This window comes from Protopterus annectens, chromosome 7.part1 (assembly GCF_019279795.1).
Source record: "Protopterus annectens isolate FY-2018-M chromosome 7.part1, PAN1.0, whole genome shotgun sequence".
Lineage (NCBI taxonomy): Eukaryota > Metazoa > Chordata > Ceratodontiformes > Protopteridae > Protopterus > Protopterus annectens.
The window spans coordinates 198933080-198945950 of record NC_056740.1 but is presented as its reverse complement, the minus strand read 5'-3'; the positions used below and the strand labels follow the sequence as shown (position 1 = coordinate 198945950).

At 37.6% G+C, this 12871-nt stretch overlaps 1 protein-coding gene across 2 annotated transcripts in view; it reads left to right on the top strand.

The window, feature by feature from the left end:
- Nucleotides 1–231: 231 nt before the first annotated feature.
- Nucleotides 232–12871, top strand: part of SRGAP3 (SLIT-ROBO Rho GTPase activating protein 3) — a 2107662-nt gene continuing 2095022 nt past the window's right edge. For both annotated transcript variants that reach the window (XM_044078646.1, XM_044078643.1), the window contains exon 1: nucleotides 232–898. In XM_044078646.1, coding sequence (XP_043934581.1) covers nucleotides 832–898 — 67 coding nt within the window. In that variant the 5' untranslated portion in view covers nucleotides 232–831. The remainder of the gene's footprint in view (nucleotides 899–12871) is intronic.

The following is a 12871-nucleotide window of genomic DNA, read 5'->3' as shown; positions in this document are numbered from 1 at the left end:
TTTATCCCTGATTCTGTTGAGATTTGTTCCTGACCTGATTTGTTGAGACCTATGCTTCTATTTTCTCGACTAAAATAATGCAAAAAAAAACAATGCAAAAGTTTGTAACACAGCATCCCTTTGCAGTGCGCGCTTCTGTCCTCTAGGTTGCATCCTATTAGCGAGGACCCAAGCAGGCTCGAAGGAGGTGGAGCCCCGCGCGTGACGAGAGCTTCAGTTCAGCCCTGCAGCAAAACCTTGATGTCTGGGTTCCCTCTGAATGCGGGTGTTTGCATCAGGGTACTCCAGGATCTTTAGTGTCTTTAGATTACAATTTGCATAAACTAAATACGCTTCTCAGGGCAAAGTTGCTGCATCCGAGACCCGAAAGGAGGATGTAGCATAAGCAAACCAACCGCAGTTTTCTTTTAATGCCTTGAGAATAAGCCAAGGACCCTGCCCTACTACTGCGTGATGTGGGCTTGAGGGCACATGCTAGGGAGGAGCCCCCACGATTCGTTTGTTGCAATTCTGTTGAGAGTATCCATGCTTTCAGAAGACTTTTTTAAATAAGATAGTCTGATCTGCTTATTGCTGGATAAAAATAAGTAAATAAAAAACGCAGAAAGCATCTTGTTATTTCTATTGCAAGGAATTTGTATACGCTCAGGGGCAGAGGCGTTTGTTGGCATCCTTTCTACATCAAAGTAAGGAAGAGTGAAGCTTGCAGCATATGCTTGAAACAGACCAGCGCCAGTGACAGCTAACTCGTGAACCACGGATCCAAGCGAAGGAGGGCTTTAAAAGGGAACATTTTGTACCTCAGTCTCCCTTTCCTACTATACTCTAAAGATGTCATCTCAAGCTAAATTCAAGAAAGACAAAGAGATTATTGCCGAATATGAAACACAAGTCAAAGGTAGGTGGGAGATGTTTTCTTTGCTTGTCTCTGTCTTGTCAGATGTTGGTAAGTGGGGAGGAGGGGCGGAGCAAAAAGTGGGAGCAGATTTTGGGAAAAGAGCTAGCTCCCTACTGAAAGAAGCTTGCAGCTTAATAGTTCTTAACTGGTTCGGCTAAGCACTCAAGCTGAATTGCAGCTCAGTGGAGGGCTTTGTGATTTGGCTTAAACGTGTCACTCTTGCTGGGACATGCATGCTACATCATGCTGTTTACAGCAACTTGTTAGGCAGTGCATTCTATTGGATATTCTTTTAGAAAGAAAAACGACTGGCGTTTTTTGTACTTTATTTACAGTTATAACACGCTATACATTACAATAAGATCAAGACTTTTAGCAAAGTATAATATTATACTGAATAAGCTTCAGAACAAAGTATTAACTGTATGTAGGCAGTGCTGTGCGGTGTTTCCTAGAGATGTAAATCAACGAAAACTATGCCATTTTTTTTGCAAATTGCAAAGTTGATACGAATAAATTGTGATCCTGCAAACGATTGGTAGGAGTGTGGTTCAGGACGAATTCTCAGCAAGTTCTGTTTTTTTTTCTGAGCTTGCATGTTGCTATGCAGGATCTGGCTGTCACTAACTCTATAACATTTTAAACAGGTTACGTATAGTTTCACTGGCATTGATAAGAAGGATGAATCTTGGGGGCTGGTTTATAAGGTGGCTTAATTTCTGCAGCGCCCCACTCGGACTTAAATTTACCAGCGGTTGCTTTGGGGGAAGGGTGCTGGCTAACCTCCATACTATGTGACCTTGTTTACTCTCTGCATTTCATTCTTTTGTCCCTCTTCTGAGAAAAGTACACACCAGTCACAACAAATATGCAGTTAATGCCAGTTATTTTCCCTCATCTCCCTGTGTAATTTTCTCAAATTGATATGATTTTGCCACAGAGGAATTAGTCCCATGCAGTGCTTCTCTAATCATAATCAGCAACATCTTCCCTGCTAAATGAATGAGGCAGTAGATCGGGGATTGCTAGTGATTGATGTTTTGAATTGGCTCAGTGCAGGCTGGCATTGGCAAGTTGCCCGGGTGCTGCTTGGTATCATCCTTACACAGTGCTTCTTGACTTTCTATTAAAAGGTAAAAATGAAGCTGGGTCCTTATTGGTTTTCAGGAATGGTGGCTGTCTTAGTGCATAAGGATGCTTAGGAAACTCGAGGCAATCACAGCTCAGCTGTTCTGACGAAAGAATGTGTGTATAGAACACTTGGCCACACCACAAAATTCTTTTTAAAAACAGCATAACTACGCATGACCCTTAATCCAAAGTGCTATCTGGATGATTATTAAACTGTGTATAAATTGTCGCTTAGGCTTGTAATGCTTATGAATGATGATAAATTGCATCTGTACGTCTGTTCACATTTTGTTTGATCTGCTTTCTTTCACACATATACACTCAGACATGCAATGTGTGTAAATGCTTTCTGGGACTAAGACAGAGTTAAGACCAGTGCATGCTCTTTTGCATGGTGTACTTAGAAGTGCAATTTGTTTGAGTTAATAAGTTGACTGTACCACCACTGTGTATCCTAAGTTGTTTTAGCACTGAGCATGGACCAATTATAGAATCTGAGTAACATTAATGCAGTACATTTAGCAGGGAGCTAAAAACACTTTCAGATTATTTTATTTTGGTTAGGTTTGAGCACTACCTTGTTTGTATTAAAGTTTGTTTCTTAATTCATCACAAAATGCCAATCATTAGACAAAGCATATTAGATGGCAGTGTTTAATTTGTGTATGTTTAATCTTTGTAATAAATAACTGTGAACCATTGGGCTCAGAGGATGGTGTACCAGGACTACCATTGCTACAGTACTAAGCATTGCATATCATGCACTTAGAAGTTCAGGGATTTAGACCCAGGTTTGTTAGATTGCTGACAACTACACAGTATGTACAACATGGAGGCACAGTAAATATAAAGCTGTGTTGGATGCAACTCTTTCACAGCTTATCATTTTGTGTATTAGCTGTACTAGTACACAGGAAGTTTGTGAAGATCTATATACTGCTAGTACTAACTTTACTAGCTTCTGACCCAGGGGAGTTGGCGTATGGAGTTTATTTTATGGCGCTTTTCTGTGGTGTACTCAGGGATCACTCAGACACATAGCACGCATACACTCATGAACACACACATGCGCACGCATGCACACACACACACACACACACACACACACACACACACACACACACACATGCATACACATACACACACATAATCACACACACACACACACACACACACACACACACACACACACACACACACACACACACACACACACACACACACACACACACACACACACACACACACACACACACACACACACACACAGACACACACACACACACATATGCATATACATACTCTACCCAAAACTATGATGCCTAAGTAATTCTAGTGACCTAAATAGGCAGCTAATTTTTGGCTTTTTCCTCTCATGGCTACATTAATGTACTGCTTACCTGACTGTTTTAGGCTATATTTTGTATAAGCCTAGATGTGACAAATATACCTTTTGAATTCGGGTGACTTACTGTTAAATGTTGAGTGGCTTTTCTTGTCACAGTTCGTTGTCTTTGTATTCATTTTCAGCAGAACGACTGTGTTGTTCCAGGGACAGAAGAATGATGCTTACTAACATTCATAGATAAGTGTTTGAAGTGCAGCTTTTTGCTCAGTATCACAGTGCTTTGCTGTTTTAGCTATCACAACTGATAGTCTATGTCTGACACTGGCTGTTGAATGTCTGAGTCAGGCCAGGAACATAATGAGCTAGCTAGCCCATCTGAGTTTTCAGGTGTTGTTTATACCTGAATGCCAGCTGGCTTCATGAAGAAGTCTGTTGAACTACTAGGTGTCACAATTTATTCTTCAGGTTACAAACTCTGTAACAGAAGGCATGTCTGAGTTGTCATGCATTTATTATTTTAAGTCTTTATTGGGAAGGATCACTGTTTGCTTGTAGCTGCCAGAGTTGCCTTCATGAGTTGTTGCTGTTTCATGATCCCCGAGCATCAGATCTGTCATGCCATCCTTGCCAGAAGCCATCATTTATGAGTTAGGAGTCAATGACAGATTTTTTTACATTACCTGCTGTGATGTCCTATGCAGCCTAGCTAGGGGAATGATTAAATGATCCTTTGGTTTGTGCTAGTGGTACATAAACATTTGCTTGTATGAATTTGCCGCTTTCAGAAAAGCATGTGTTCAAGGAGCCCATTGAAGAATTAGGTTTGCTGCTTTCAGTGCCCTGGGGCTTGATTTTTACAACTTGTCAAAGTTGCCATCATGAGCTGTTGCTGTTTCATGATCCCTGAGCATCAGATCTGTCGCGCCACCCATGCCAGTAGCCATTATTTAGGAGTTAGTAGTCACTGATAGAGAGATTCTTTACAGTACCTGCTGTGATGTCTTATGTAGCCTGCCTAGTTAGGGACAAGATTAAAATATCCTTTGGTTTGTGATACTAAGGGGGTGACTAAATTATCCTTTTGTTTGCAGTAGTGGTCCATAAATATTTGCTTGTATGAATATTTTTCTGCTTCCAGAAAAACGTGTTCAAAAAGGCCATTGAAGAATTAGGTTTGCTGCTTTAACACTTTAGGGCTTGATTTTTACATCTTGTAACCCACGCAAAGTGACAGGATCTACAGCTGTAATAAAAGAAGCAGAAGAGAGTGGCCATGTGGTGTAAAGACCATGTGTAAACCAGTGATTACAGTGATCCAGGACCGCTGGCTGCAAGCCAGCAGACACTCAGCCAGGAGAAGTGAGCAGAAAAAGATAGCTTGGATACTCTGAGGAAAGTACTGCTTCTTACAATGTGGCAGAAGTAAAGTCTGGTGCTCATATGTATACCTGGTGAAGCCCAGTGGACAAAGATAGCAGGCCAGATTATAAATGAGGATAATATTGTTGAATACATTTCAATCTCAGATAAAGTATCACAAACAAATCTGTGTCAACAATAGCAAAAAAATGTTACTACAGACATGTTTGCCTTCTACTTGTCCTGTTTATTATAAGTGCTTTGTGAGGCTGCCTGAAACCAAATGGTTACTCACCCTTGCTGGTTAGTTTCAGTTGATTGTTCAGTTAGGTGGATTTAAGGTGTAAGGTAACCTCACATTTGGACACAAGTGAAGAAGAGCCAAACTAGAAGCCATCCTGAAGGCACTCATTTGAGGCTACAGTAAAGCAAAAGTGAACAGAAGGCCATTTATAAAACTGGAGTACTTATCTTGCACCGCATTCTTACCAACACTGATGCTTTGTAGTTAGTGATGTGTTAGTTTGCATAATCATGCTATTAGGCTTGGTACAACTCAGTGATTTATGAATGGTACAGAAATCACATGACACTCTTTTGTCCTGCAGAGTGTTAGCTAAGAAAAGGCCAAACCTACTGACAGATTTGTACATTAAGAGTATAAACTGAAATTCTTTCCCTAAGTTGCACTGAGGGCCAGTAAAAAGGTCACTAATTGTAGTTATCTCCTATTGCATAGATGCAAAATTTGTTTTCATCTTGGTGATTTAGCTGTGTATTTGTTGTCTGTACTTAGCCCAGCTGTATGCCTACTTCCGAAAAATTGTGTGGTCTTTTGTCGCATAACTCTTTGATGATATAGCTTTGCATAACTCTTTGATGATATAGCTTTGCATACCTCTTTGATGATATAGATTTCATAATCCTTATCCCTTTCATTTTTTTCTCCTTTTTTTCATTTGCATAGAAAATAACAGCAGGAAATTGATTGGGTCCACGTAATACATCTGACTGAGTTTCCAGTTATTCTGCTGCATCGATTATGTCAGAAAAAATTCTTCGTCTTTTTGTTGGATATTAGAGATGCTGGGTGGCTTAGTCAGTGAGCTGATATATACTCATCTTCAACTGCTGTTCTGCCTCCCTATTCCTTCGGTCTAATAGTTGTATAAATGTCAGGTAATAATGTCCTGCTCATATTTCTGCTCAAGGCACATCTATTCCCAATTGGGGTCATTCCCATCACTGACCTGTGTCACTAAATAGCATTCAATGAGGTTTTTCCATCCAGATTTCAGGACTGCATTCAGTAGCCACAGTTCCATAGTTTACAAGCTGTATATAATTGTTTTAAGATAGAACAAAACCTCTTACAATGACCCGCTTGTGCCAGAGCTAAAAAAACAAGCACCAAAAGCTCGAAGGTGTGTTACGTTGTCATTCATTACGTAGCCATAAAAGTCCACAATAAAAGTGTCAAGCACTTTCGTCCCTCCACGCATTGGTAATGGGACTTCATCAGAACAGCCATATTATTTAAATCAATTCCTTTTATGTTATCCCCATCCATTAATTAATTCAAATTAACTTTTAAAGTGACCTATGTACCCAAATGGTATTTCTTATCTTAAAATCCCATAAAAAGTGTAGTCAGTGCCATAGAATCACTTTGCATTCAAATTACTATCTATGCATGATAAAAGATTCACATCAAAAAATCACTTAATAAAAATTCTCTGTATGATGACTATATAAAAATACAAATATGTATACCAGAAATACACAATTTCAAAAATATTAAAATAAATTAATATAAGCTAAGTTCAACTTACAATGCACACTATATACATTTCTGTCCATCGGTATAGGAAGCAAGAAACCCTACCATAAGGAAGTTTCTTCCTCTCTGTTGTATAATATTATGGAAAACCTATTGGTCACAATTTTAAGGCTTTCTTTCTTAAAATAGGGAGTAAAGACATATTGTCATTGATACCTGGGGAGTTACTGTGCAGTGGTGGTGCTGCGGTAGCGTTGTTGCCTCACAGTTAGACGTTGCCCATTCGATTCTCAGTTAGAGCGTCTTCTGTGTGTCGACATGCGTGAACGGGTGTTCCTTCATTGAAGGTTGTGCGTTAGGCCCGGCAAGCCAGCATGTGAAAGTCTACTGCCAATCATTAGCGGACTGGAGTTCCGCTGTGGCGACCCCTAACCGGGAAAAGCTGAAAGACACAAGACCTGGGGGGTTACTGCATTCAATCTAATCTGCCATTGTAGTTCTTTCAGCTCTAACTTCAACTTCCACCATCCACCTCTATGGTCACTAGGGGCTACTTCCAGTATGCCAAAATTAAATCTAGAACAATTAGAGCATTCAGTACTATGTTTAAATAAAGCATTATTAATGTTTACTTTTTGTATAGCATACATATGCTCATATATTCTTTTCTTAAACTGTCTCTCTGTTTTACCCACATAGTAATGCCCACATCTGATACATATTCCAATATAAACAATCCCTTTGGTGTTACAATTCCCCTTTTGCAGTTCAACCTTAAAAAGTATCCCCTGTAAAATCAGGGTACTTTCTTTAAGTATAAACTGACACTACCTACATGCTCCACATCATGTTGTACCCCTGGTGGGTATAGTTTTCTTGACTAGATTTTCTTCAAAAAGTGATTCACAGTTCCTACCAGTTTTGTAAATAAATGTTGGTTCACCACCCACGTGCTTCATAATTTCCATATTACCTTTAAATATTGTCCAATTTTTCAGTTATAGTTTTAATATCTTGACTATTTGAAGCATATGGAATCACCATCCCCATGTTACAATTCTGTTTTTCTTTTGAAGTGTTATCCTCATTTCTTAGACCATCCCTACTACCCAATAGGGGCTTGTACTTGTTATCCCATCCAGCTTTCAGTTCTTCACTCACATCATCTATCAGCTTTTTTGGGTAGCCCCTCTCCAGGAACATTATATTAATTTTCCTCATTTCAACTTCAAACAATTCTAACTCAGAGCACATGGGAAATGTTGGAGTGATACTTGTAGGGCATTAAGGTACAAGAAACACATCAACTAGTAGTGTTACGTTACCACTGACCTCATATATTTACAGACTGATTTGTAGCACATCTGGTGAAGAGGTGTACCTGCAGTGCAGTTGGCTGGTTAACTGTAGCTATGGTTTAAAATGATACATTATATTGCTATGAAAACAAGTTTCTTCTGTAGTTTTGCTCTGTGACTGAATTATAACTGTCCTGGTAAATGGATACCCGCAGTCATGGCAGTGTGATGAGCTACAATGTTATGTTATTTAGACACATGGTGTTTTATTGCTGGAACTTCATAATTGTATAGATTGTAATAACTCATTTTTTTTACTTTGTTGATTACTGTATGCCACTGTTTTTTTTCTGATGGACATTCTGTAAATCATTGCTTCTTGGGATCATTCATGGCTAAAAAAGGGCCATAGGATCAACATATCTACTATGTTGTAAAACAGATAAATGCTTTAAGGTCCTATAAACCACTTATTTAACTTGTACTCCAGGAACTTATTGCCACAATTGTATTTTGAAGCTAGACTTTATGAATATATTTTTATACTTCAAAAACAGTTAATAAAAGGTAAGTGATCAGTTAATTTTCTACCACTCAAACATTAGATGTTTTACCTAGCTTTATTAATTTTTACCACTAATATCTATGACAAAGAAAAATGTATGTTATCTGCTGAGTATATTAATACCCAGTTTTCAGACCTCTGAGTCAGGGCATCTGCTTTCCCAAACAGAGTTGACGCTAAACAGTTAACATCTGACTATAACTTAGCTACATCTGAGTCATCAGTGTAACATTATTTAGATTAAAGTTAACCAAGTTAGTTAAGCCTTTTTTTAAGAATATCAGGCAGGGTAGGTTGCCAGTATTAATATGATCCTTAAAGTGTTTTAAGTCTATTGCAAAAAAAAACTTAAAAAATAGTGATTTTGAATCAGGAATTGCTGGGAGTAAATATGACATTATTTTTATCACAGAAACATGATTCAGTGATACCAATAAACCACTTAAACTACCAAGATATAAAGGTCACCATAAATATAGGAGAAAAATTAAAGGTGATGGTGTTTCACTGCACAAAGGGAATTTTATGGTTTCTGATATCTTTATGTGTGATTTGGAAATTGAAGAGTTGTTCATTTATGTAAAGGGAAAAAAAATAACTTTAAGAGAGTTTTTGGGATATGCTTGATGGTTGATTTAAAATATATGTTCTGTGATAATACGGGATATCAGTGCTCCTGGGATAAATCAGAATGTGCTGTCATCCAAGAATAACAGGTTAACATTGAAAACAATTGTACATACATAATAAATGACCCTACAAGATTAGACAATATTTTGGATGTTGTATGGCTAAAAGGTAATTGTAAATCAAGATGTGCTCAATAGAGCCTGAGTTAAGCAACTCTGATCATTTATGTCTAGTTTGGAATGTTGATTTTTTTTGTCATCTAAGGTCAAGAAATAAGTTTCCATAAGAAAAAATCGTCGAATGTGATGTTTCTTCTTTTATTCATTAGTAAATTTGTATTGGCAAACATTTCTTGATAAATGTGTGCAAGTTAATTTGAACATTTTCTATACTTAAATAAATAATTTATTAAAAGAATGCGTGCCTAATGACGTGAAGAAGGAATGTGTGTGTGGGGGGGACGACGACAAGATTTCCTCATTGGTGGACAAAACATTTAATAAAAGCACACAGTAAAATATGTTTGGCAATTATATAAAAAGCAACTAAGTATGACAAATAAGCCATGCTATCAAAAGCTAAAGTAGCCCTCAAATTAAAGTTATAAAAGCTAGACATTGTTATGAACTTAAATTAGCTGGCCACACTAGCAATAATAATAAGAAAGATCAGTTTAAAATTAACATAGTAGTTGGTGATTATATTGTATCTGAACGTAATCAAATGGCAAATATTTTTGTGATGTCTTTTGGTGGTAGTAGTGGTAATGTGTCCTGTGGCATAGTTCATTTGGGATCAATAATACCTTTCCAGATGTTACTATGGAAAGCATTATTAAAAGTTTTCAAGCCTATAAATCCTACATCTGCAGCTGGACCTGATTGCCTAAATGGATATTTTTTAAAGAACACCATTACATCCATGGCCTGTGCATGAGAAATTTATTTTAGTATTCTCTTCAAAAGAGGTAATGAGACCAAGGAATGTAAAGAAATGGTAATGATACCTATACCAAAAGGTAGCACTAGTAATTTCATGGAGAATTGCCATCTAATGGATTTAACAAGTATTACAGAAAAATGTTTTGAGAAGGAAATAGGTCAATAGTTGCCTAACAAATTGGTTGAAAAATTTGACCTTAATTAACATGAACAAATTGGTTGAAACTTTTGACCTTAATTAACATGTATTAACAAGGGCTATTCTTGTTTATCTAATTTCATTACTTTGTTCATGGTATTAGTAGAAGCCTTGAATTAAGAATTGTCAGGAAATATAATCTAAGTAGATGTGGCTAAAGCATCTGTCTGACTGTGAGTTTCCACAAGGGACTATTAGGACACTTGCAGGATTTAAACATTAATAGTTACATTTTAAGATGGTTCACAAATTGGTTAAAATGTACAAGTGGTGAAGTAAGAACGAAGAATGCCTTTTCTAGAAATAAGATGATTAATGTAGGAGTAGCACAGGGATCCATTTTTGGGGCCATTACTGTTTTCTGTATTTATGTCAGAATTTCCTACAGCAACAAATATGTTGCTATGAAAGTTTTCAGATGACACTAAAATAGATGAGTTAGCATGTAATATAACAGACAAACAGTTCCTCTGCAGTTTCTGGATAACCTAAATGCTTGGTCTGAAGTGAAGAAAATGCATTTTAATACAAACAGATGTAAAGTTATTCACTTTAGCAAATGTAATCATGGCTGACCTTACTCCTTGGTTAATTGCATTATATTGGAGGAAGGAAAGATAAAAGATTTGGGTGTTGCGGTTGATAAAAAATATAGATTTGGGGATAATATCAGCTTGGTAATAGAAAGGTGTCATTCTTTCTTGAAAAATGTACTACATACCTTAACTAGTAGAGAATAGATGGTTCTAATTCTTATATTTAAGGGCAGCAATTAAATCATATAGTCTCATGTTAGGAAGTTGGAACAGATTCAGAGGATATTTGCAAGGCAGATAACCAGAGTCAAGCATTTAAAATATAAAAGAAGAGCACACAAGCTATCATTATTTTCAGTTTCTTAGAGGTTAGCAAGGGGTGACTTGATTCTAATGTATAGATTACAGAGTAGCAAGGATGTATTGGCTATGCTGTGGTGGAGTTTATGAATCATCTACACTCAGCTAGGAATCACATGAACCTCATTGTAGAACCTACCTTTAGGACAACTATTACAAAGTAATTTCAGTATAGAGATGACAAACTGTGGAATTTCCTGTTAATTAATTTAAGAAGGACAGAAAACTTGCATATTTATAAAAAAAGTCTTTAGATAACTGGATTGTAAAAGGGCTATATTAACCTGTTTTTTTGAGGTACAGTCTTCTAGATAGACCACTACGGCTTTGAGTTTGTATATATGAATTCATTGATTGAACGTATTGTGGCTTGCTGTGGGTCATTCACAGTGTATTGTCAGTTCCTGTGTGTAGTTATGTGCCACATTTGTGCCATAGCTTGCTGTAATGCATTCACTTTTCATTACTAATGCATCATTGGGTCCCTTTGTCTGCACTGTACCGGCTACATTGCAATTACATTGCTATGGCTCATTATTGCTGTTGTTATGCTGTGATTTACAATGCAGTTGCATTAAACTGCTGCTTAAATTGTTACGTCTTCATAGTGGCATATTGCAGCCATTGTTTTGTGGCTTATTATACTGTGTTTAACTAGTTTGTCATTATTTGATTGTGTCAGACTACTGTTAATACTTTGTTGTGCTTGCCATATTCCAGTTATATTAAACTGCTATTGTATCATCATTTCCTGATTCTACTTTTGTCTCATTTGGTTGCTGTACTTGTAATTTATTAATTTATGTCTGAGAACTAACTATACAGAACTAAGCAAGTAGGTTAGTACCACATGTCCACTGCATGTTATCTTTCTTGCAAAGTGACAACCAGTATATTATTCAGCTGCCATTTGGCAAATGTAGGCCTGTGTGCCAGCACTCTGTTTTTAGATTCTTATTTATTTGGATGCAGACAACAGAGTAGAGAGCATGCAGGAGTGATGTGCTGCATTTACTATTTATAAATCTGCAAGCTGGTGAAGACAGAGCTGGTACACAGTGGACCAGCACAGAAATCCTTCTAGCAGTGTGGTGCTGGACAAATGTAATTGAGGGGATGGAACTTGATCATAAATGGATGTTTGAAACAAAATGTGTCAGATGTACCTCAAAGCTTCTGGGATAGTGGCTTGTATGCTCAGTGTTCTTGATGGTGCATCTTTTGATAAGCCAATGCCAAGATTAATCTGGGTAGGAGACTTTTATGTATTGATTCTGTACTTATTCTGTTGCAGAGAAGGATGCCAGACTGCTACAAGGTAGAAGCAATAAGGAGGTTATCATGGAAGGAAAACCTTTAGAAATGTTTTGTGTGTGTGTGTGTGTGTGTGTGTGTGTGTGTGTGTGTGCACGTGTGTGTGGGTTTTTATATGTACCACCAAGTTGTGCATGTTAGTCAGCTTAAACAGGGTGAGTAAGAATAACAAAAAATACAGGTTGGTCACATTGTAGTCCTGCATACCTCTCACCTCAGAACCACAGTGCCAGTGAAAGAACCCGGGAAGTCAAACTCAACTGTATGTGTATTGGTTGGTGGAGAGTTTGATTTAAAGGGGAAGCTGTATTGGGCAAAGTTCCTTGATGAAGCTGTATCAGTCTATAAAAAGTGATGCATGGATCTGAAGAATTGTGGGTCAGAAGCATGACGTGGTGTCTGTGAGGGCAACCAGTGGTGCTGAGGGTCATTGAATTTATCTATGGTACTAGAAGAAGGCTGAGTGTGGATGAAAGGATTGTTATTAGTGTGGGGGTCAGTCCTGCAGTTGA